Below are 26,538 nucleotides of genomic sequence, written 5' to 3'. Positions count from 1 at the left end.
CCGCAAAAATCCAGAGAAGAGAGGATTTTATACTGACCGGGTTTGCAGTGGCTTAGCATGTCACCCAATCTGATGCACCTGCCTCACAGGGTAGCTTCTTTCTGGTTATGAAGATACCCCAACAAGCCATGGCTTGTTGCAGGGTATTCATAAGCCACCCCTGATCTTGCTGTGTCATCCAAATCGAGGTATCACAACAAGCCCCAGTGAACCCCAAAGCCTAGGGCACTGCTTTCCAAGAGCAGCAGAAAGTCTTGCCACTCTGACCAAGAGGCTCTGATGACAGATGGACGAAGTGCCCAAGCAACATTTTGGACAACTCTCATCAGCATCCCTGCTGCCATACGCTGCTGAGTCTGCTACATGGAAGTGCTGGCAGTGGTGTACACCAGGGCTGTCTCTCCAAGCCCTGCTCAAGGCTACTGAGGAGGCAGTGCAATGTGATGGTATGTTTTGCTGAGCCTCGCCCAGAGCAAGACAGCAGAACATGCCCCTTTGCCTAAAGCAACGATCACCCCGCAATCACGGCGGCAGGCTGGAGGCAAAATGTGTCCCTGCTGTTCACCACTGTGGCCACCGAGCAGACGTCATGGTGAGCAACAAAGCGGGACAAGCTGCATTCTGGCCAGCCTCCTCTCAGGGAAGTGGAGCAGAACTTGACTTGTCCCCACCAGCTACCACTACTGCTCCCAGTGGAGAGGGGCTGCTGAGCAGCTTCTCTCTGCTGCTATCAATAGCAGGGACCTCTAAGAGCTGTTCCCAAGCAGCACTTTGGGGCAACCGTCATCCCTGCTTCTTTGGTGCTCCTTGGGATGCCAGCAGCAGGACTAAGGGCAGGGGGAGTAGGGAGGAGGTAACTCAGGACTCCTGGTGTGCCTGGTCATTTATCAGTCACAGTAGAGGGTACAGGCTATATTTAAACTCATTGAGGCCTTGGAAACCTGAGTTCATATATCCTGCATATATGCAACCTTTTCTTATATGCAGTTTCCTAATGTTACAATGAGGATAGGAATGGCCAGTTTCACAAGTACAGAAAAGGTCCATAATCTCTACATCACCATAATCAGGCAGGACATTTAAGAAGAATCATCTCTTTTGGCCTTCACTTGAAAGACATTTGGCAAAAACTGACTTCCTATTTTCAAAGACTTTCCAAAGGAAATCAATCATCATCAACTCTGGAAAACACCACACTGACCATCCATTCTGTTCAATCTTCCCTTGACTAAAATTCCCACATGGTTGCAAAATAAACTAGGCCAAAATTTAAAAGGATGAAAGGTGATGGGTTAGTTTTCTTGAAAGGCTCACTTATGAATCCTTCCTACTGTCTATGCTAGGCACAGGCTTGCTCTTATTCTTCTGTGTGGTTCCCCATAAGCTTTCCAGCAAACAAGGGGTTACCTGCACTCCCAACGAGTGGATATCTCGCTCAAAAGCTGTGTGCATCCTGTGGAAAGACTCTGCTGTGCTCACATCCCGGCCCAGCTCCTCAGGCAGCTCCTTGTGCTTCTCCTCGATAAAACTTAGGATCTCGCCACCATCGTAGAAGAATTTGTACAAGTCATAGGAGGCAGCTAGCAGCTGCATCCTGGTATCAATCAACTCTAAGAGGTCAGCCCAGCTATCATTGAGACTGTCCTTCCACTCCGCAATTGTGGCAGCCTCTGGATGGCCGGCATCAATGAGCTGCTCGATTATGAAGTTGACGCTGTCCACACGTTCCTGCCCAATGTTTCCTGTTTCCCGGGCGAAATCACGGAATTTTTCCCTCAGCAGCTAATCAAGAAACAAACCAGTGAGAGCATTAGCTGAATAAACATAAGGATATTCCCCATCAGAATGGATACATCTTTCACATTCCAACACATGGAATAACTTCTGCCTGCCAGGCAACAAGCCATATCCTATGTACATAACAGAAAAATCATCCTCAACTTTTCCAGATTCTGAACCACTTTTAATTTCAAGCTGCAACATGGGACTCTTTTTCAAAATGCATTTGCTGACCCACCCATCTCTGCTTAGGGTTTCTATTACTGACTTATTTATTTATTTGTTTGTTTGTTTAAAATACTTTTATCCTATCTTATATCTGAGACAGATCTCCAGAAAGCTTACGAATGACAAAAGCCATAAATAAAACATAATCTTCAATATATAAAAATATGCAGTAAAAACCATTCAACCATTTAAATACTGGGTGAAGAAAAAGCTTTTGGCCTCACTAGACACAAAGGAAGATAGGGATCCTGTATTTTCAGTAGCAATGCAGAACAGAATCTTTTGCAGATTCAGCTTGTTATGCAGGAGTGAGAAAGTCACATGTACCAGTTTTCTATAAAACTATTACAAATAATGGAAATCTATCCTCATTGATTTATGCGCTCCCCCCCCCCGTCTATACAGAGAAATACAAATAAAATTCTGGTAGTGACACTACCGATATTACCTACTTGCAGGTACTAGCCTCATACTGAAGACTCAGGCTATACATACACCTTTGCTATAAGCTTCTAACAAAAACAAGAAAGAGTTTTAATACAGCATTTGCTTCTGCATGTTGGTAGACTGCAGTCCACAAAAGCAAATACAAAATCTAAACTATAATACATCTTGTAGCCTTTTAAGATGTCACCAGATTCTTTCCTTCTATACCTGCTGAACATGGAGACTGCTTAAATAACTAAAATGAAACTTAAATATATAGTTTTCCCATGCCAAATGGTATTCCAATACAGCCTGTCACCTGAAAGCAATTTTCTCTCACACCACTGCAGATCCCTGTACAGTGAAACCACACCACTCCCAATATATGGTCCTCGTTCTCATGGTACTATAGGCCCTGAACTGGAACCACATCTCAAAATAAATGATGAGGAAACACAGCAATGGTGGGCTGGCCAATGGTGCTTGCTCACAGTAACATGGTCGAGGTCTTGCCCCATCTCTGGGGATGATGCCACAACATCTCGTTCTGCAATCCACTGCTCCAGATCATCGACTTCTCGCTTCAGCTTGAAGAGGTGGCACATGTGCTCCAGCTTACGTCTGCGTTCCTCAGCCAAGTCTTTCAGGACTGCATATTGCTTATCTACTTGCCCCTGCAACCGGATGATCTCCTCCCTGAAAAACAGCAAAAAGGCAGGGAAGGACAACACAGTATAGTAGATCTGAAAAAGGCTGGAATTCTGAAGACCTTTGCTTGGTTTTGTCAAGTGGCCTGCTATTTCTTCATTTACTGGATTTATCTTCTTTCTTATAACAAACTCAAAGCGGCTTACATCATTCTCTTGCTGCTGCTTTCAATCTTAACCCCACAACAAGGCGGGTTGGGCCAACAGTTTGTGACTGGCCCAAAGTCAGCCAGTTGGCTCCACGGCCAAGCAGGGACTACAACCCAGTCCCAGTCTCACATTTTTAACCACTACAGCTCACTGGCTGCTATGTAGCTTTGGATCAGAGCTTGGTAGAACATCTAGCCTTTTCAGGCCATTATCTCACAGAGCTTGAGCTGTATTATTCAAGCATACTCACCCTTCTGGGTGGCCAGCTGACAGCAACTTCTGAGCCCGACCAGCTAGCTGCTTGATGTTTTTTCCATAGTCTTCTATGGACCGCTGCTGACGCAGGTGTCTTTTCAGCATCACAATACCACTCTCTTCATCCTGGGAAAACAAACCCCATTCAGTCATTGATGGACAACAGAATGGAGCCAACCCTAGGACAGGAAGTATGGAGGACAAGAGAGTCTAAGGGTGCTTCCAGATCAGCAGTGTCTAGTATTGCCCATCAAAGACGTTGTCTTTCCCTCATTTCTTTGGTAAAAGAGATAAAAGAAGTGGTGTGAAAGCACAGAAGGACTCTCAATGAAAGATGAAATCATCTATACATTCCCCCTTCCCTTTTAACTGATCAGTTTTGCAACTGCAACTGGAAGCAGTTTGACATGACATTTCTGTGTCTATCAGGGGGAAAGCCCTATTTAACTCAGTGGACAGGCTTCAAAATGTGCACTTATTCTCCCCAAAGTGGGATCTTGGTATGGCCCTCCCCATGCTTCCCTCCCCTCAGACAAGGGGTTCAATCCAGATTTAGTCATATGTACAGCAGACACATGAAATTTAGCTTTTTCATTATTTTTTAAATGAAATTTAGCTTTTTCATTATTTTTACTGTGAATCTTAATAAACAAAAACAAATAAAAACAACCCCCACAAAAATAAAAAATAAAAAAATAAAATATTAGTTTCCTTACATAAGGTTTTAATACATGCATCACCAAAATACGTATTTAAAATATCTACGTGTACATATTACATATTGTAAGATCATCTATTCCTGGGAATTTATATACAGACTTCAGTGAAAGAAGTCCAACTATCTATACATTCATTTGAAGAGTATACCTAAAGACAACCCATTCAAAAACTGAAAGTGTTATTAAGTCCTCAATCCACTTATCGAAGGTGGCCTTATGTCTTTTCAGTGCTCTAATATTAGTATTTAGCTGTCAAAAGGGTGTGATTACACTGATGGATGGGATTTAACTTAACTTCTGTTAATTTCACTGGGTCTGTTCTCAATATCACTAAATTAGGATTCAGCCCAAGGAACATTTTAAGCAGAGCAGAGGTAGAAAGGAGTCTCACACCAGAGTAGAACAGGTACTGCTGAATGTGGTGCACAGTCTCCATTCTGAAGGAAAGCAGAACTGTCTGTGCCACTTATACATTACTGGGTTTTATTCCCTTTTGCCAATCTTTGTTGAAATGCCACCTCTGCTTTACTCTCTCTCTGCAGGCACCTGAACATTACATACTGGAATTTATTTTTTCCCCAATATTATTTTCTGAGTGTATGTGAAAGAAACACATGCACACACAGAGTTTCTGCTTTTCTTGTCACTGTTTAGAGCTGGAAGAAGCTCTTTATAAGCTATGATATGACACAAGTATGCATGTGTACACAAATGCTATTATACTGGACCCTGCTCATGAATCTCTCGGCACAATTGAGATGTATCCTTCCTGGAAAGTGTAGAAACGCACCACCACCTTCAACTTATTATAAGGCAATGTTGTGCACTGGGCTCTAACTATCCCTGGGCATGAACAGGGCTCTTAGCCCTGGGCTCTAACTATCCCTGGGCATGAACAGGGCTCTTAGCCAACATTAGTATAGCATCCAGATGCTAATATCCTTTAGAAACAGCCCTTCTGCAGTGTCAAGAATGGTACATGTTGCCTCGTTAACAAGCCGAGTGCTCTCACCTTTGGCTTCTCATCTGTTACCATGTAGAGTTCCTGCTCACTTATCCAGGCCTCTACTTCCCCAGCATCCAAGTAATATCGCTGAGCCTCACTTGCTTCTTCCAGGCGCTGCAACCTCTTTGATGTTTCTTTCTGTAAAGTGTTCCAGGAATCCCGCAGCTCCTTGAGGTGCTCTTCAGTATCTCTGAAGTCCCCATCCCTGTCTGCTCCAGCTAGCATGTCCTCTCCTCTGGAAAGCACATCCTCAATGCGAGGGGCATGGCCAGCAATTTCTTTCTGAAGTGTCTGCAAGGAGCAGAGGCAACTTTAAGAAAAACATCTGAATGCAGTGGTCCCTTTTCCGAGATGCATCAATGGCAGTATTAATAAAGACATCCAATGAGTTGGCAAGATTCCAAGCCTTGCTTGCAGATTGTTCACATAATAGCTTTAGCTAATAGCTGTTTTACAGCCACACTGAGGAGCTCACACAGGGACAAAAGCCTCCTTCAACAGATGGCATGAAGTGGATTTAGATTATAGATATTTATAACACATGGGCTGAAAGAAATATGCTAGAATAAACCAAGTTAATAAACTAAAATGGTATTTTTATTGACCCAGAAGTTGCAAACTTGCATATTCTTACACTAGCCAATGGAAGACATGACCCGGCCTTTTTTCTTTAAATGCCGCTCATTTTTCTAGAATCAGCATCCCAGCTACTTCCCTGAATGATCACTTGTTACTGACAAGATACACAAATGAAACTACACAATTTACATCAATAATTGAGAAGTACCATGTCATTTGGTAACAGCTACCCTAAAGACATAACTGAACTTTTGAAGACTTGCAGCCACAAGTCCGGTCAATCTATGTGTCTCCCTATTCTGTCCAAATATGAAATTAAAGTAAACAAAAATATACACATAGAAATGGTAGGCAGACTCACCTGGTTTTTTTTCATAAGTAGCTGTACTGACAGGAGGTTTGTGCCATGGTCAGTGGACTGAGCAAGGGGAAGACGTTCTTGTACCCAAAGCTAGAATACAAAAGAATGACTAATGTTCAGGTAAGGAAAGGTCAGACGTCTGTGCAACTGGAGGAAAAGGGAGGTTCTTAATCTAATGATGATTAAACCAATTTACATACTGCTTATCATATCTAAAGATTTCTCTGTTTACAGAACCAAGATTAAATACATTGTAATAACTACAAAACCTGCCAGTTAAAATGTTTAAGATATTTAAAAGCAAAGCACAATAATAAATAAACAAAGTACCTGGCAGCACAATCATTCAGGGACAGCTTAGGTGAAGAGATGGATCTTTAAGAGGTGTCACTCAAATAAAGTGGGGAGAACATTCCATAAGGTGAGTGCCATCACACAGAAATCCTGCTTCTGAGATGATTCGAGATGGCAATTTGCAGGTTATAGTCCAACCAGAAAGGCCTCTTCCATGGGTTTTAACAATTACATAAATTTGCACTGGGAGAGGTAACTGGCCAGTTAATCTGGTCCTGAATTATTCAGGGCTTTATATACCAACCACAAGACCTTGAACTTGGCTTGGTAGCTGATAGGCAGCCAATGCAGATGCTTCAGCACTGGCATAATATGGGCTAAGCAACCAGGTTGCTTCACTCAGTAACCTGGCCACCACATTCTGCACCAGCTGCAGCTTCCATACCAAGCACAAGGATATGTACCTTCTGAAAGCGCATTATAGCGTAAGACATTACCAAAGATTAAACTACAGTGACTAAGCTGACCAGATATAACACAGACTGAAGCATCTTATTCACATTCCTAATGGAGACCTGTTTTGCTGAAACAGAGTTCGTTGTACTTTAAATGTGAGTAAAAGGAATATGTCAAACTAGGAAGCATTCTAGTGTTTGCTAATGGCTAATTGCATAGCTCACCAGTTCATCTGCCAGATCCCGGTTCAATTGGTATCTAGCCTTAGCTGTTTCCAGTTCCTTCCTCTTCTTACTTAATGGTTCCAAGAGTTCCTGGAACCTCCTCTCAATGATCTTGTGCTTGCCATTCAATTCGTGCATGTCTCCTCTGGTTGGAGGAGTGTGAGAAAGCAAGTCTTCCATCTCTTTTTTCCGCACACTTACTTGTTCTTCCAGTCGCTGAAATGAGAGAATTTTGTTCACTCAGCCATCTTACCAACTTTTACATTTTTAAGCCCACTGCATCCCTTAGGCTCAGGGTTTGGTCACATATTTACGAGGCATCCAGCCAGTCTCTCCTTTCTCAATGCAGTGGCCTTTTCCCCCAACTTGCAGGCAGAAGAAATTGACAGAATCTTCATGTTATAAGCCACAGTTATTCTTGATTATGGATGGGGAAAGTACCTGCGGAGGTTCTTCTGGCAAAATGGGAAATGGGTTTAAGCATCATAAAAAGTTGAGGAACCCCTGTTCTAATAGCAAAGGTGCCTACACGGGAGTCAAGATGGAGAGGAATTGTTAGAGTTTACCAATTAATCTAGCCAAATCATTCAACTTAAGAAGAGTACTAATGATGGATACAAAACTGCTTATTTTTCTCCTTACAGCAGGGGTCTCAAACTTTTTATGATGCTTAAACCCATTTCCCCCAACTTGCAGGCAGAAGAAATTGACAGAATCTTCATGTTATAAGCCACAGTTATTCTTGATTATGGATGGGGAAAGTACCTGCGGAGGTTCTTCTGGCAAAATGGGAAATGGGTTTAAGCATCATAAAAAGTTGAGGAACCCCTGTTCTAATAGCAAAGGTGCCTACACGGGAGTCAAGATGGAGAGGAATTGTTAGAGTTTACCAATTAATCTAGCCAAATCATTCAACTTAAGAAGAGTACTAATGATGGATACAAAACTGCTTATTTTTCTCCTTACAGCAGGGGTCTCAAACTCGCGGCCCGCGGGCCAATTGCCGGGATGGGCGGGGCACAGGGGAGGGGCCCTGTGGCCTTCAAAGTGCCGGCGGTACCCGGGCCGGCCACGGGATGAGCGGCCCACCCCCACCGCGGGGGTGGAATACTTGATGCGGCCCAGTCTCACCCAGACTCTACTTCCAGCGGCCCCCAGGTAAGTTGAGTTTGAGACTCCTGCCTTACAGAGAGCCCAGATAAGTTACATAATTATATTTGCAATGCTATTAAAATGAACATTCTAATCCAGTGGTCCCCAAACTTTTTCAGGCTGCCTCCCCCTTTCCTCCTGGGTGACAACCCTAGTGCCGCCACGCTTCTTTTTTTGTATTAGGTCTGCTGCTCTACTGCAAATTTAAAACAACTAATCACAGCTCCCCTGGATCTTTTCACCACCCCTGTGGGGTGGCAGCGTCCACTTTGGGAAACATTGTTCTAAACGTTCTGAAGGCCTTCTGAAAGAGATGTCTCCATTTTAATTCATCACATGAACCCTTCTGCTATCAAAGAGATGGAAACTTGTTACTCCATCATGCAGTGCTGTCTGTATGCAGGGTAATGATCTATTCAGCTCTCCTTCCTTCTGCACTCTCCATGCTGACTCATATACAGTTGTGGCGCTACGGATGATCCAGGCAGCAAATATTTTCTCCAACTTTATTTCTTAGCTGCTCCTCACTTGCCAGGTCTCTTACAACCTCTGTAGAGGAACAGATGTCCCATTTTGAGGATCCCTGCTGATCTGATCTCCTTGCTGACATTCATGGGATGCTTTTTTAGAATGCTTTTTTTCCCCAACATGGAAAGGGTATGGGAACTGGACAGCTGTGTATGCAAACTTTCTTATGGGGGATGCAGAACCATAATAAGGACAAACACGAATCTAGAAATCGAAGGCAGTTTGGGGGAAAGTTATAAATGATCAATCCTGAGATCCTCTGCTCATTTCACTGTTCATGTGGCTATTTTCTAATGAAAAGGATACAATAGGAAAAGAATCTAAGACACAGGACACCGTGGTTCACACAATATAGTCAGCTCATCCTTGGTTATTTAACCCTCCATAAGTTGTCACACGTGCAGATGCAAGCACCCTTGCAATGTGTAACCCCCAATTCATGCTGCTAACTTGATACAGTAGACTCCCAACTATCCGGCCTAATGTGGTGGAAGGGCAGGCCGGATAGGCTGGAGTTCTATAAATGCTCACTTCCTACCCCACCCATACCATTAAAAACACCCTTTTTATACCAAAACCCGCTCTTATTCATATTTTCCGACCTCTTAGTACAGGCCACTACTTTATAAATGTTTGTCATGTACTGTACTGTACGTTTTAAAAAATTTATTACAGAAAAAGGAAGTCCAAGGATAAAAATATGGTACACATTTAAGATAAATTTTATAATGTCTAACTTAATTACAGGAAACATAAAATCATGTACACTGTACAGTATGAATACATACACTTTTAAAATAACAAAACATTAACGTAAAACATAGGCTTAATTCTTACAAAAGCTATTTAAACTTATTTTACTGTTCATTGATAGCTATTTTTTAACTAGACTGGATAGTCGCAAGCTGGATAGTCGAGAGTCTACTGTAGTCATAGATTATTTGAACACTCATTGAACAGCTGTTGCAAATTGTGTGTAAAGCAAGAGTTGTTTAACCCACAATGACCAGGCTGGGATGACACTGCACAACCCCCAATCTGCCCAACCAAGGATTGCATATTTGAATTGGTGGAGGCAGGCACTGTGGCTAATCATGCTGAACCTTATCCACTAACTGTGTCATGAAAAGTGGGTCGATATGATTTCTCAGCAAAGCTTGTACTGATAGGTAGTTTTACAATTAGTGTTTAAAATTTTTATTTTTAAGGGTGAGTGATATGAAGGTTCCTGCAACTAAGTGATATAGTCAAATAGTCACTAAATGTTTAAAATAAATATGCTAATGGCAAATGCCAGCTATTTCAAGTGAATTTCCTGCCTAGAACAGCAGCTGATTGTGGCCTGAAAAAGCCTGTCCATATGCTGCTGGAAGTAGAAGTGGAAGAGAAATGATAATTTAAGGTTTGCTACTTACTTTCAGGTTTTTTAGTCGGATGTTGATACTGGTGCGATCTTTCCCCTGGACATCAGATTTCAACTGCTCCTCTATTTCACTGATCCATGCTTCAAGATCAGCATAGCTCTGTGCATAAAGGTCAGAGCGATTGGCATCAAACAGATGCTGAGCCTTCTCCTTAGTGGTTTCCTGCAGCTTGTCCCAAAGTTGGTGCAGCTCTACAAGCCTCTGGTGAACAACATCTTTATACTGAGGCTTCTGCTCTGCCAGCTGCTGTCCTTCCTGGAAAAAAAGAGGAGACAGAGAAGACACGCAGTCAAATCCATAGAAAAGCTAAAAAGAAAGACTATAGAGTGAAAAATGCAGGATTGGCAGAACAGTGCTCAAACCAACACTTTCCATGGCAGCTCTGTATTTAAAAATGAAACAAAGTAAAAGAAAAACAAGGAGAGTATTATTACAATACATCTTCAGCATAACATCCAGGGTGCTTCCAGTCAAGGTTTCTATCATGCCGTCACCTTGCCTCACTCAAGCCTCACTACAGAGAGGACCAGATATTGACATCATCATCCGATTGTAACCTTCTCATATCTGCCCACTGCTTAATTTTGTCTTCTTACCACAAAAATTATGAAGAAAAAAAAAGAATAACAGCACAATGCATTTTAATTATCAGCATGAAAGGCTGCTGCTCCAGAAGCATCCCTCACTAGGCCCAAGGACACAAAGGCTGAGAGCATCTGACGGCCATTACTCACCTTCCTTTTTAATCAGAGGCTTTTCACACTTTATCTTTGCCTTAAATGTGCAATTCAGTGTACACTTTGCAAATGAACATATCAACCAGATACACTTGGGAGGGAACTGGGCTCTAGCTACAGCTCTCCAACAGTCAGAGACAACCAGGTAAAGTAGCCTATCTTCAGAATTACAGGCCTTCACTTGAAATTAAATATGTGTTCTGCATTTCTTATGTTACATTTCTGTATTTCTATGATACAGGTGCAATTCTTAAAAGCAGTGAAGTGTGAGGAAAGCAGCTCTGACTGTGTGCACTTTCATCTATGGTTACGCTAAGCTACAGAACCAAGTGCATTGCTGCAGGATTGCATGCGCTTCCAAAGGGTTCAAAACCGTTCATTTCCCAAAATGTGGTATTTTCAAGGGGCAGTGATATGGTAACTGTTTTCAACCCTTTCTCAAAAATCTCAGATCCAAAACTGCAGGGGCCACAAAGACAACAAGGCGGAAAAAGAGAGAAGATACCATGCTAATTTAAATCTTAGAAGAATCCACTTACTTCATCTACCTTCTCTAACCACCCTTGGTTAGAAGCGAGCTCTGCCATAAAAGCCTGGTGCTTTAGCCATTTGCTATGCAAATTCCGTGCTTTGTCATAGGATGTGCCTTGAGCAGTGAGCATCTTCTCTTCAATCCAGGCAGTAAGCTGCAAACAAACTGGCAGTGAATTTCTCAGTAGTGAAGGTGGATTACAGGTGTTCCCAGAGCTTCCACAACATTTTGCCCGTACTTTGGGCTAAATGATGTATACAGGTGAAGTGATTCGTCAAACTCTCAATAATTTTGCTGGTTCTCTAGATCTTTCCATTTCATGTTTTCACTTTTTCTAGGATGTTCTCAAAATCTCTGGCTATGCCCTATAGTGCCCAAGTGAAAATGCAGGTAGTTGGAATACGCATTTGCCCTGAAAGGAGGTGACTAAAAAAACCTCACCCAAAAAACAGTTATGAAAAAAAACCCTGAAACCAAAGGGTATTTATTCCACCTCTTTTCTCTCGCCTTACAAAAAGATGGTGGCATATTATTGTTTAATTAATTAACTGAGCTCATGATCAAATCAATGAATAGTTCACTATCAAGTGCTATATGGGACCTGTGAGGTACAGCAATAATAGGAATATTTACTGCAAGTATAGCCTAAAATTCTAACTGTTGGGAGTTAGGTTTCCTTTTCTCTTTCAAACATCAGTCAGATCTTTGGCAAAAACTCTTTATTTCCAGTGTATATCAGCAAGCTATAGTCAGCAAAAAAAAAAAAAAAGTCTTTGAGCATGAGCAGAATTCTTTATCGAACCCAAATTAGAAACTATTTCTAAGAACCCTCCTTTTGAGTAACCCTGTACTCTGCCCCTCTGAGAGTGCCCCTCTGGAGATGGGCAAGCCTCCTAGCTCTACTCAGGTGCTCTAGCTGGCTAGCCCTCCTCTCCCAATGCTGCATCATGGGGTCAAGTACTGAACCAGGCTTCTCTGGCTCCTCTCCCATGTCCCCTCTAGGCGCTTCCAGATCCTGACAGTTCCCAGCATCTGCCTGAACACCTGGAGACCTAGTAGCCTCGAGATAAGTTGTTCTTCCCCTGCCATCTCTATGCCTGCAGGCCTCCCTTCCCTGGTTTCACCATCCAAAGAGTTAATGTCACCCTGGCCCTGAAAGGTGAGCCCAGAACAACTGCCTCTTTCATTCCCAACAATAACCATTATCAGAAAAGGCAGAATAAATGCAGACACACCCCAAATTGGTAGCAGTTCAGAACTCTTACCTCTTGACAATTCCGCAGGAAACAGCGCAAGTCATGATTATCCTTCAGCAACACAAATGCCTCCTGAGATTTTTTGACATTTGTTCTGTACCTAGAAATTATAAATAATAATGATGTTATTGTTAAATGATATTATTACTCCAGGGACTTAACTAGCGACATAACACATTGTTTCCAATCCAGAGACCTGTGTTATATATTGGTGCTTGAACACAGATGCATACGTAGGTTTCATTTTCAAATCATTTTATATCTCAGGCACCAAAACAATGGATTAATGGTGCTCAAGCGCTGCAGGTGGTCAAAAACTGAATGCTGTCATGCACTGAATAAGCAGTGCCAAGCAAAATGGCACATCACCCTACGGTACAGGGGTGGGTGAGCAGACTGGATCGTCCATCCTTGCCCCATTTGCATTGTGCTCTTTTTCCACAATCGGTGCCTTTCAGTTTAAAACTGTATGACACACACGTTTTTTTCTAGTGCTATGATTTTAAGGCGGTATTAAAACTTTGCAATAGGGCACGTGAGTAGAGAGACTGCAGTTCAGAAAAGAGCCTCCAGGTCATTAATACTTCTAGTGCACAGTGTTCGGTGCTTAAATATTCTTTTCCCACTCATTCGCTTTCTCTTGTAAACACAGTCTCTGAGCCATCCCCATTGGAAATGTCCCACTGAAATTACCTTTCTTGAATCTGCTGAACTTTTTCCTTAATTTTATCAGAGTAAATATTTCCTTCCGCCACAAGCTTGTTCCCACTGCCCACCAACCCAGTAATTTTTTCCTCATTTGCTTCCATGGTCATGAGGAAATCTTCATATTTTCGGATAGCAGCTTCTGATGCTTCCAAGGTGTCTGGGGGCTCGATGTGAGCCAGAGTATATTCCTAAAGTAGATGTTGGGGAAGAAAACATATTAGCTAGCTGAAATATAGCAAAGGCTGTTAAAGAAAACTCTAACGTGATCACCATATGCTCTTCTGCAAGGCCTATGGCTTGTTCACAAACTGCAATAATCGTATGTGTGGCAGCTACAGAAAAAGCACCAAAAATGCCTATGTTTAGTATCCAGTCTCATTAAGCAGGTTGTGTACATCTGCTGCCAGGCATGGAATTTAGCTTTCAGCAGGCACCAGGATGCACCATTTATTCTGCATTTCTCAGTATTTGTTAAAAGTCAAGCACTGCACATGACGAGCACAGCATGGAATGGGCACCACCATGGCCAAACTTGTTCTGCAGTTACCACAAACCAGGTGGTATGCCTGTGAGACATCAAAGTGCCCACTAGTCAATATTTACAACACTCAAGTGCATGCATACACTCTGGAAAACTAAGTATGTATAAAAATTGTAAGAAAATGGATGTCGCTGCCATACCTGACTGTTAAGAATAATTTCTGCTTGCTTTGCATCTTTAAGAAATTCCTGGAAGCCAAGGCACTGGTTGAGGAATTTCTCCCGGCTTTCCCACATTTTACATAAAGCATTCCAGCCAGTATCCATGCCCTGGAGCCGCTGTTCCAGCTGTTGATACTCTAGGTCTGTCTGCCCTTGGGTCACTCTATTCCCTATCTCCTTGACTTGGCTGTAGTCATCCCTGTGCTGATCAATTTCTTCCTTAATGGCAGCATGCTGTTGCAGGAGGTGCTCAGCTTCTGTCAGGGAGTTGGGCACCTCTTCTGAAGCAACAGCTTTCTGCGCCTTGAAGAGCCATGCCTGGAAGTCATCCAAATCCTGCAAAAACTTGTGCAATTTGCTGGCCTCTCCAAGGGAAGTCTCCTGGCTCTGTAGGATGTTCTGAAGGTCAAGCCAAACTCCAGTGACAGCTGTCAATCGACTGAAGATGTCATCAGTCAGGTCAGGCTGTTCCTCAGCAAGCCGGTGTGCTTCCTGCTGCAGGGCTGCAAGCCGAGCTTGGATAGCAGCTAGGTCACGTTCAATGCCATATAACTTCCTCTGCATTGCAATCATGCCTGCCAGGTTTTTACCAAGGTCTTGTGTAGATTCAATGACTTTAGTTTTTTCTAGGATCCATTTCTTCGTCTCCTCACAATCCACACAGTAATTACGGAGACTAAGGGCAAAGTCCACAGCTCTCCGCCTCTGAGCTACCATCTCCTGAAAGACTTTCCACCTAGCAGTAGCAGAGCACAAGAATCATTCGAAGATGCAGTATGTAAAGAAATGTAAAGAATGTAAAGAAATGCATTTCTTTACATTCTTTTGCATGCATTTTCATAGACATAAAAATATATTGTCCCCAACAGACCTGCTAACAGACCTGCAGATGAAAGTATAAGTCAGAGAAAGATAGACCATCTGGATCTAATAGATCTTGATGTCAAATGGATTGAGTTTATGCTATGTACCAAGTGGCCTTCTTAATCTCTGTAATCGCCAAGGCCTACAAAAGATCCTGGCAGGCTCTAGGTTCTAAATATTGATCTGTAGATGCCCCAAACCTAGTTTTCCATTGATAAGACTGCTCAAGAGCTCTGATTAAGAATTATTCATGCAATATGAAAGGCAGCAACCTGAGCCTTCTCCTTGATGTCTCTTCCCAGTAGCTTGTGGGGTGATACTGTTACCACAAAACAGTTGAGCTGTAAGGAATAGGATTGTGCCTGAAGTCTCCAGTCAACACTGCCAGCCCTGGAAATTGTTTGCCTCTATAGACCAGTTATAGGTAAACTGTGACCCTCTCAACATGTTAGCACATAACTCCCTTTAGCTATAACCAGCCTAGCCAATGATAAGAGATGGCGGAAGCTTAGGCCAAAATATATGAAGGAGCATAACTTGCTTACTGCTTGTGCAAACTGTAGTTTCTTGGTTCATATGGCTCATTCTGTGAAAGACCCTTGATCAGTAGTGTAACTAACAATCACCAAATATAGGAATTGGCAAGCTAAAAACCAATTTAGTTCAAAATAACAATAAACTCAAGAGAAGCCATCTCTGGGTGGTTAATATGCTGGTTCTAAGCTGCAAGCAGTTCTGTTCCTAGCTTTGTTAATACACCCTTCAGGCAAGCTGTTTCATTTTAGAATCAGAAGACAGACACAGATATTATATTTTAATCTTCGATTCCCTGGGCCTATCTTCAGGACTAGTATACTGCCTTTGGCATGGGTCTATCTGTGAAACAGAAACTGGGCTTTCCATAACATAGCATACTTTCATCGTCCTTAGTTTCATACTATTTCACAACTCCTGTGCTGCTTTCTTTTTGCCAAGATTTGTTACATTATAGCACTTTAAAAAGAAGTAACAGTTGATACTTCAGCATAATGGAGTGCTTAGGACACCTTCCAAGACAGAGGCTCAGCTATACTATACTGATCTTGTATATTCTAATGTGGATGTGCATGTCACTCTGCATTCCAGTTATTTATCTATGGATAATAATCCTTTCTTATCAAACAGACACGGTTTACAGACCAATATATTAAAACTAAGTCATTCAACTATTTCTGTATTATGTGAACATAGGGAGACATCATAGTACCCAGGTACCTTCCAAGTTGAATGTTATTTTATTTTTCAGTGATGGTATTTGTTGTTTTAAAATATCAACCTGATTTAAAATAAATCAATTTAATAAAAACATGCAAGTGTATGACTGTATTGCTTGATATGTGAGCAGAAATCCTTTCTTATCAAACAGACACGGTTTACAGACCAATATATTAAAACTAAGTCATTCAACTATTTCTGTATTATGTGAACATAGGGAGACATCATAGTACCCAGGTACCTTCCAAGTTGAATGTTATTTTATTTTTCAGTGATGGTATTTGTTGTTTTAAAATATCAACCTGATTTAAAATAAATCAATTTAATAAAAACATGCAAGTGTATGACTGTATTGCTTGATATGTGAGCAGAAAGGAGTCTCCAGAAGCTTTAAACTCACAGTCTTCCCTTCACTTCTCTGTCTCCCACACAGCTAGGAGAAAGACTTGTGCAGCTTTTATATTTGCTTTACTGAAACTTGGCTTTTTGTGTCTGGACCAGGGTTTATGGCTTAATACAAAATATGGTCATTTTCAACATGCCAGTTTCATTATGACCATAATTATAATTAAACCATGATCCCTATTCTGAATTCCATGACACGCTAAACTTTCATAGAAAAGAAACTAAACATTGCTAAATTACTCCTCCTGACTGCAAAATTTTTTCTTGCTCACAGGAGCTCTTTCTTGCTCATGCATGTCATGTTAAGCCATGGTTCAGCACAAAGTGTGAATCCAGGCCTTAAAAATGAATTATGCACATAAAATTGCATTAGAAGCTGCTTCTCTCTGTAAGAAAACTAAGGGGCATAATATCTGGCTTCTGTGGGAAGCATTATAGATGAAACAGTATCATGCTGTTGAACTGCATGTTTCCTGCAGATGATGTAATAACCAAACATTAAAGATGCTGGATCCTGGAAATACCATCCTTTGTATCACCATGTTAAAGGCCTAGTATTCCTAGTTCAGATTTTTCCATCTATTTCTGAGTAGACAGTATGACTGCACTACTACTTTCAAGTGAATATGGAGAGTTGTAAGTCTTAGTGTCCATGCAGTTTGCCACCATGACTGGTTTGCATGATCAAACGAACCCTTACAGTGGCTTATTTAAATCATTGTGTGTGGCAGGTGTGATTTCCATAATCACTGGTTCTATACTCCACAATCATTGTTTCCTCCTCCAACAAGCCATGCCAACCAGGTTTGGATGGCAAAACAAGGAGGTGGTGATGGAAATCATACCTGATACTCACCATGGTTTAATAAGCAGTGGTGGCTTCTTTTGATCATATGAACCATGTCAGTAAAGTTCAGTTGCTGAAGCTTAGTGGCCCACAGTACAGCACAGAAATAATGCTTAGGAAACTTTGAGCATGCTGGAGATAGAGCAGGGGATAAACAACAAACAAATAACCAAGGAAGGAACTTACCTGGCATTGAGATGGTCTTGGCACTGCCTTACTTTGCCACTGCGTGGATGTCCACTTTCTATTAAGCCAAAGGCAGTCCTATTGACCCCTTGAATCTGAGAAGCCAGATTGTTGATTTCCTGCTCCAAAATATCAAACCTGTAATCAAGTATATTTTAATGAATTAATTCAACTTAAATATCACCATATCCTTAGGACTCACAGAATTGTGTAACTTCCTCTCACATAGAATCATGGCCAATTTCTTCTATCATATCTTGCTGGCTAACAAAATCCTACCTGAATTTTGAAATCTCATGTCACATTTGGGTTTTGGTGAGTCTCACAGGGGAAGGAATTCTAGAGGCAAGAGAATACTTCTCTTCATGCTCTTATAGTCCTGATCTAGTGCATATGTGGTAATCTAGGGAGGATGCTTCTAGCTAGCAGGGGTCCAGTGCTGCTTAGGGCTAAGCTATGCACCTTGATCCTTTAAATTCATGTGCACTTCACTGCTTGATTTTGGGTTCATTTCAATTTCTACAATACAACTTCTACCATGGAAGGTATTTTTCTGGAATAACTAATGTGAAACCTCATGTAGAAGGACATCATATATTGTACAAAGCTGTCCAATTAGTCTAAAAGATACTACAGGACTCTGTTGACCCAGTTATCCATGTGGCACATCTTTAATGTCCCTTGACGAGTTTAATTAGAACTGTTTCAGACATTGATCAGTTACTGTCCCAGAAACAATCCCACTGATTTACCTGTGCTGCACAACATCCAGATCTTCAAGAGTATCAGGAATCTCCATTTGCTCCAACCACTTTTCTTTTTCACTCATCCAAAGTTCACAAGCATCAGTCTCACTAAAAACTGTGTAGAGATCAAGGGCATCCTGTAGCTTCTGCCTGCGCAGATCTGCTAGGGATACAACCTCATTGAACATTGCCTGGATGGTCTTCCGCCTGTTCTCACATCCTGGGTCGTCCTGGAACTCAGGAGGAAAGCTCTGTGTTTGCTTGATCAGATTGTCCATGACTCTCTTGTTGTTGGCCACTTCATCTAAGAGATCCCTGTGCTTTTTAACCAGGGCTAGAGTGGAATATTCATCATGCCCCACATCATCACTTGATGCTAGGCGGTTGGCATCCTGCAGCCAAGCCATCAAGTCATCTGCATCAACCTGAAACTGGAAAAAACTCTCAGTATCATGCAAGGTTTTCTTGCGGAAAGCTGCCAATTCCTGCAGCTGCGCCCAGAGGGCTTTCACATCCTCAATCCTACTGCGGATTTTGGGTGCTTCAAAATGCTTCTGAGCAATCAGAGCTTCTCCCTCTTTGATGGTTTGCTGCAGGTGGGTTCCCAGGCCACGTAACTCATCCTCAAAAGCCTTGTGCTTTCTCTGCAGAATGAGAATGCTGGTCAGATCTTTTCCATAATCCAGAGCAGAATAGATCTGCTCTTTCTCCTTGATCCAGCTTTCAGCTTCATCCAATTCCCAAAAGAACTTCCAAAGACGCTTAGACTGCTCCAGGCAAGCTTTTCTCTTTGCAGCTAAAGCCACTAGCGCTTGATGGCACTCCTCTAAATGGTTCACTCGTTCTCGTATCATCTTTGGGTCACAAGGCCGATAGCCTGTACAAGCATTCATGGACAGAAAGCTACAGTCATATGTTACAAACTATGTTTACCTTTAAATCAGAAAGAATATGGCACAACATCTTCCAGGGCATTTCCAGTTCATTCTAAAATTCTAGGTGAAATCCAGATAGTATTTTCATAATGGCCAGAGTCAGAAATCTGGCACTAACCATACTTCCATTTCCCCCCTTTTTTGTTTGTTTCTTGCCTGCATATGTTCCTACAGTGAAGAGCCTGTCAAGAAACCCCTTTTAAAAGGAACCAGAGTTTTGACATCTAGCTGTTAAACCTCCATGCTCCAGTAAAGGGGATGAGCTGCACTCTTCCATCTTTCCAAGCACCTAGAATCTTGGGAACAGATGAAAAAGTTGGGGGTATTGGATCCCATCACGGGAACAAAAAACCCACTGAGAATCCTAGGTCCAAAGAAAGATAAAATTACCTTTTTTTCATGAGCAAAAGTCACTCATGCCTTTGCTTTAGACAGAGAGCTCACCTTATAGTAGCATTGTGCAAACCCTCCTCCTACTCCAGAAGTTATATGGGGCAATATTTATGGTTGGTACCTGTTGCATTTTGACAAAAAGTACCTCCCAGGATAGTATTCCAGCAAGGTTTTCTATTTTTGCACTGGCTGAAATGCACACACCTGCACTTTCAGAATCGTGCAATGCTGGCTACATTAACACACACACACACACGCACCTAATTAACATTTCAGAGGCAAAGAAACCTCTATACGCCAATATAATTTCCTGACAAAGGTCATTTTACCCTTTGTAAATTCCACTAAAAAATAGATCGACAACTGCCAAAGTTAACTACTTTGGGAACAAGTGCATAAAAACACAATGGGACACAAAACCCCTCCAAAACATCAACCTAAAAGGGCATCTCCTTTCATGAGATCACTCACACCTTTGGTTACATTTGACAGCTTACCTTTGCACAGCTGTTCAGTAAAAGAAAAAATAAGCTTATTTACAACCTCTGTGAAGTAATGCCCAGAGTGGGTACCTGCTGGACTTGGCCAGCAAGCATCCACCAGTGCATTGACTTTCTGAGTCTCTCATTACTGGGAACACATGTAGTTGGACCAGTGTGAATTAAAAGTTAAAAAACAATTAATTTTCACAAATATTTTACTTCCAACAATTATTTGTGAAAATTAATGGGAATATTTTTTAAAAGGTGGGAAACCATGGGCAGCCCCTCCAAGATGTCACTTGGGGACATTTTGGGGGGACTATTCCTAGCTGTCAAAAGGAGGACTGCAAAAAAAATCTTCATGGCCAGCTTTTGTAACTTTCATAAAAAAACAATTTAAGGGGGGAAGGCTGTGGTTATCCTGAAAAAGCTCATAAATGCAGCAAGCAACAGGGAGACAACTCTGTCTTCCTGTAGTGATTCCTAGGATAACCACAGAAGGGCTGATGCAAAAGGAGGAGACAAACAAGTACCTCAGGCTTGCTATGGGTTTTTCACATGACAACCAACCCATCATCATTTGCTGGATTAGTGTGATGTGTAAATGTGTCTTATCGTTCACTCATGGCAGTCAGGCAAAGATGGGAAATTTCTTCTGGATAAGCACCTACCATCTCCTTTGGCAAATTTAAGAGCAGCTGCATTGAATTCATGGACTTTCTTAGCCTGGATAGCCATGTCAGCCTCCATGAGCTTATGCTTCTGAAGGAGGTCATCCACTTCCAACAGGTGCTTTCCAAGTTCAGGAGATGACATTTTTACCTAGAAAATCAAAAAGGAGAATGGAACCATCATGTTTTTTGTTTTTGTTTTTTTTTAAAGAAAAGACAAGCAGCTTCAGAATGGATCAATTTTGAGCAAAGTAGCAACAACAGAGGTGATTAATCCCTTTCCCACCTGCCATTGCTTCAGGTTAATAACTCCTATGTTAGTGGGGCTCCTTATCCCTTTCAGCTTTTACTCTGAGCTTAAAGGAAGCATCCATAGTGCTGGATACTACTCCCAAAATAGGTTCACCATCATGGAACACCATGGATAGCTCCCATAAAGTTCAAAGCTGGAATAATAAGAAGCTCCACTTGGACAGGTGTCACCACTTTCCCTGTGGTTCTTCCCTCCAAATGAGAACACATCTGCTGGTTGACTTTCACTTCCCCATTCCATGGGGCTTATAGTAGTGCATTTTGAACCCTTGTGTGAATAGTTACTTGGGGATGTGATTGGAGTGGAGAAAAAGGGGCTAAGCAAAGTGTGAGGAAGTATATCTTTCTCTTGCTGCTTTCCCATTCAAAACTGCCCCAATTAAGCTGCTTTCTCACAAACCAAAAATAAATCAGTGTGAGGGCTCTCTTACATATGTTTGCACATAACAGATAGTTAGCTTTATAGTTTTAACCTCAGCTATTTTTCCAGAGAATTGAAACTAATTGTCCACATATTCCATGTCTGGAAAAAAATTAAACCATGTCAAAAAAGACTTGCAATATCTGAATGGTGCTATGAATGTCTTTTGAAACACAAATGCACATATAAAGCTTCCCAATTTTTATATACAAGGTGAAACCAATACTTGTTCCACAATTCAAATCAGCTCTGATCTGAATATTAGCATCTTTACTGGAGATGCATACATTTTACAGTACCTGGTGCCTATCCACAATCTAGGAAAACTTCCCCTTTCTTTTCATCCATTCTACATCAGAGGGTAGAATGAGCCAAGATAAATCAGGAGCTTTCTAATCAGTGGAAGCCAAAGAGGAAGTTTCACATCTCAGACCAGAAGTATTGTTTCATGATATGAATCAAGGTTAGGAATCACCTGGCAAAATTACTTACAAATTTAATCTGTGCATCCGTGCAACCTGCAATACAATAAAATATTCGAAAACCCAAATATAGGATATTTACATCATCTTCACCACCACTACCCAAAACTATTATACACACAGTAAAAAAAGCAGGTTGCTTACCTGTAACTGATGTTCTTCAAGTGGCCATCTGTGCATTCACACATATGGGTTGCTGCGCCTGCGCAGTGCCTAGGCCGGAAGATTAGAAAGCTAACGGTTTTTGGCGGGGAAAAACTCCGCTCCCCTCCCCCTTCGTGGTATAAATAGAGCGGAGTGTCCGCCATTTTACTCAGTCTTGAAGCCCGCACGTTCGCCCTCTAGAGGTTAAGAATAAAAGTAATGAGAAAACACAATTACATCTGAACGGTACTGATGTGAATTATAGTACGGTACCGAGAACAATATCTAGTCAGCGATATAACCCAACGGTACAGATGCAAATTACATTTCGGTACCGAAAACAATAACCACCCAGTGACATAACCCAAATGGTACCGATGCAATTTATAGTACGGTACTGAGAAAAACGATATCCACTCACCAACACCGAGTGGGGCCGGCGGGTGGGTTGTGTGAATGCACAGATGGCCACTCGAAGAACATCAGTTACAGGTAAGCAACCTGCTTTTCTTCGTCGTGGCCTCTGTGCATCACACATATGGGTGATTCGCAAGCTTACCACAGTCAGAGGAGGGAGGTGTTGTCAGCGAAGAACAGATGAGAGAACAGCTCTACCAAAAGAGCAGTCTTGTCTGGCACGTACATCAAGCCAATAGTGCTTGGCGAAAGTACATGGACCAGCCCAGATCGCAGCTCTGCAGATGTCTTGCAGTGAAACCCCTGCGGCAAAAGCGGACGAGGTCGCTACTGCTCGTGTAGAGTGGCCACTTGGAAAGACAGGTAAGTCTATTTTCGATAGCTGATAAGCCAGGACAATAGTCTGGACGATCCAATTAGAGAGTCTCTGAGATGATATCGGTGATCACTTTTCACGCTCGGAGTATTTAACAAAAAGTCTATTAGTAGTACGAAAAGATTCAGTGAGGGATCTGTAAAAGGCCAAGCAACAGCGAACATCAAGCGTGTGTAGAGCACGTTCTATTGGGGTCAACGGCGATGGAAAGAATGCCAGCAGAACGATGTCCTGATTCAGGTGGAACGGTGTGGCCACCTTGGGTAAAAAGGAGAAATCCATCCGAAGGACGACTTTTTCCTTATGGAAGTTCAGAAATGGTGGGTCTATGCGGAGAGCACAAATTTCGCTAGCTCTCCGTGCTGATGTAACTGCTACGAGAAAGGCAGTTTTCCATGACACCAGGCGTAAATCCACAGTTGCTAAAGGCTCGAACAGTGGTTTGGTAAGCGCTTGGACGTTGGCATGGCAGGGCGAATAGACGGATGTAAATTTTGTAGTCCCTTAATGAAACGCCAAACCAGCGGTTGAGAGAAGACTGATAATCCGTGGATAGTGCCACGATAATGGGATATAGAGGCTGCATAAACTTTGATGGATGATGGTTTAAGTCCCTTATGATGCAAACGCAAGAGAAATTGTAAAATATTGGTGACTGAAGCCGTTCCAGGGGAAAAGGAATGGCACTCTGCAAAAGAGGAGAATCTTCTCCATTTAGCCATATAGGAACGAGTGGACCGTCTCAATGCAGATTTGAGAATCGCCTGAATTTCTCTGTCCGTAGGCATCGGTACCGTGGCAGTTGCTGTCGAATCTGAAGTCGGGGCCACATATACCGTTAGTTGAGTAAGGTCACCCGTACGGTGAGGTGTTCCCGGTACCGACTCAGTGGCATGAATCAGGTGATCCGCCATGCCGTCAGCTTCAGACAGAGTATATCCAGATGATAGATTGCTCCTCCTTGTTGTGTTAACACATGCGGAAGATTCTGGACAGCAGCAAAAGAGTGGCAAACCATGGTTGTCTCGGCCACCACGGAGTCACTAGTATCCCCGTGGCATTGTCCTGGGCTATTTTCGCAACCACTCTTGTCAGGAGTGGGATCGGGGGAAACGCATAAAAAGTCATGTTGCTCCAAGGGACCATAAGAGTGTCCCCCATCGATCCCGGCCCGACGCCCGCTCTGGAACAGTATAGGGCACATAGGCTGTTCTCTCGGGTGGCGAACAGGTTCATGTCCGGATAACCCCACAAGCGGAAGAGTTTCTCGCAAATTTGTTTGTCCAACTCCCATTTGTGGATTGTTGACATCTGTCTGCTTAATGTATCTGCTTTGACGTTGTTGGTTCCAGCCAGATGAACTGCCATAAGCACGATGTTCCTCGGTATGCACCAGTCCCAAATGTCCATTGATAGGCGTGCTAAGGCTGGGGATTTTATGCCCCCCTGCTTGTTGATGTAGAAAACTGCCGGTATGTTGTCTGATGCAATTTGGACAACTTGATGGCATAACACAGTCTCGAAAGCCTTGACGGCGTTGAAAATCGCCAGAAGTTCCAGAAAGTTGATATGTTTCCTCGCCTCTCGTCGGTTCCAAGTACCTTGGACCCGAAGTCCCGAACATGCCGCACCCCATCCAAGGAGGGATGCGTCGGTGTACAGAGTTGTCGTTGGCCGAGGTGGTCGAAACGGGGCGCCGATCGACAGGTTGTCTGTGATGGTCCACCACGTTAAAGTGTGAAGGATTGCAGATGGAATCTGAATCGGCTTGGTGGCAGGATCTTGTTGCGGTTGAAAAGCAGCATTGAAAAACAGTTGTATGGGTCGCATACGTAGTCTGGCATATGGGACAATGGCAATTGCAGCAGCCATATGCCCCAGTAGTCTCTGAACGGATAAGGCTGGGACTGTTCCATGTAGCCAAATCCGATGAATATGGCTGCATAAGGCATTCTGACGTTCCGGTGGGAGGAAGGTTTTTTTCCTGCGTCAAGTCGTGCCCTGATGAAATCGATGACCTGCGTGGGAATAAGGGACGATTTGTCGCGCTTAATGCAGAGATCGAGAGCATCGAGTAGAGCGCAGGTCATTTGTATATCAGACAGGAGAGCTTGCTCGGATTGCGAGACGATTAGCCAGTCGTCTAAGTATGGGTATATCTGTATTCCCCATGTCTTCAAGTATGCGCATACCGGCGCCATACACTTCGTAAAGACTCGAGGGGCTGTGGCCAAGCCAAAAGGTAGGACGTTAAACTCGAACAGGTCAGATCCGACATTAAATGTAGAAAGCGTCTGTGTGAAGGATGGATGGAAATATGAAAATAAGCATCCTTTAAATCCAGTGAGGCGAACCAATCCTCTCTTTTCAATAACAGAAGGATAGTTTGCAAAGTGGTCATCCGGAACTTCCTTGGTTTAATGTACTTATTAAGAATTCATAAGTCCAGGATCGGACGAAGACCACCGTCCCTTTTCGGGACCGTAAAATATCTGGAATAGAATCCATGCAATCCTTCCGAGCAGGACAATTGTCAAATTGCTCCCTTGAGAAGTAGCTGGGAGACCTCATCGCATAGCACCAATGAAGAAGGTGTGACGCAGATCGGGCTCGAAGGAGGGATAACATCGAATTCTATCCTATATCTGAACTGGATGATAGATAACACCCACCTATCAGATGTAATGGACTCCCAAATGGGGAGTCAGCCCTGGAGCTGGTTCCCAAAAGGAAGAAGGGAAGGTGGTGTTGGGAAAGAGAGGATGGTTCGCCCAAGCCATCAACATGGGCGTTTATCGGTATCGAATCGCTGACGGCCTTGGGAAAAACACTGTTGTGTTTGCTGTCTCCGATGCTGCCGTTGTTGATATTGCTGGCGAGGGTAGTTTTGCTGGCGCGGATAGTATGGCTGGTTCCAGTAGGAAGACCGAGGCCACTGCCACTTACGTTTTTGCGGGAGCTCCATGTGGCGTGCAGTTAGGCGTGATTCGTGAATCGCCTTTAATTTGCGGTCGGTCTTCTGGTGGAACAGACCGGTACCGTCAAATGGCATTTCCTCGATTCTGCGCTTCATCTCATTGGGGAAATTACAATTGCGCAGCCACGCATGTCGGCGTAATGAGATGGCATTGACAAGGGCCCTTGAATCGGTGTCTACATGATGACAAGCGGTAGACAACTGTTGCACCGCCACCTGCATCGCCTCCTTAATGAAAACCCTGGCAAGGTCCGCTTGGTGGTCTGGAAGGGAGGAAGCAAGCTTCTGCATGATAAAGTACTGGTAACGTGCCAGTGTCGCTTCGTAGTTCGATATGCGCATGCCGAGTCCAGAGGCCGCATAGACTCGGCACGCAAGCATATCGATTTTCCTCCCTTCCTTG

The 26,538-nt window shown here is 42.9% G+C and overlaps 1 protein-coding gene across 6 annotated transcripts in view; it reads right to left on the bottom strand.

The window, feature by feature from the left end:
* Positions 1–26,538, bottom strand: part of SPTB (spectrin beta, erythrocytic) — a 128,183-nt gene that overhangs the window by 31,146 nt on the left and 70,499 nt on the right. For all 6 annotated transcript variants that reach the window (XM_044438242.1, XM_044438241.1, XM_044438244.1 and 3 more), the window contains 14 exons: positions 21,007–21,157; positions 18,532–19,402; positions 17,780–17,917; positions 14,203–14,959; positions 13,507–13,709; positions 12,823–12,913; positions 11,565–11,711; positions 10,280–10,543; positions 7,185–7,400; positions 6,211–6,300; positions 5,277–5,561; positions 3,541–3,671; positions 2,925–3,129; positions 1,408–1,782 (listed from right to left, as the gene is read on the bottom strand). In XM_044438242.1, coding sequence (XP_044294177.1) covers positions 1,408–1,782; positions 2,925–3,129; positions 3,541–3,671; positions 5,277–5,561; positions 6,211–6,300; positions 7,185–7,400; positions 10,280–10,543; positions 11,565–11,711; positions 12,823–12,913; positions 13,507–13,709; positions 14,203–14,959; positions 17,780–17,917; positions 18,532–19,402; positions 21,007–21,157 — 3,924 coding nt within the window. The remainder of the gene's footprint in view (positions 1–1,407; positions 1,783–2,924; positions 3,130–3,540; positions 3,672–5,276; positions 5,562–6,210; positions 6,301–7,184; positions 7,401–10,279; positions 10,544–11,564; positions 11,712–12,822; positions 12,914–13,506; positions 13,710–14,202; positions 14,960–17,779; positions 17,918–18,531; positions 19,403–21,006; positions 21,158–26,538) is intronic.

The sequence above is a fragment of the Varanus komodoensis genome, unplaced genomic scaffold (genome assembly GCF_004798865.1).
Source record: "Varanus komodoensis strain SLA01 unplaced genomic scaffold, ASM479886v1 scaffold32, whole genome shotgun sequence".
In the NCBI taxonomy this organism is placed as follows: Eukaryota; Metazoa; Chordata; class Lepidosauria; order Squamata; family Varanidae; genus Varanus; species Varanus komodoensis.
This window is presented reverse-complemented; position numbering and strand designations above follow the sequence as displayed.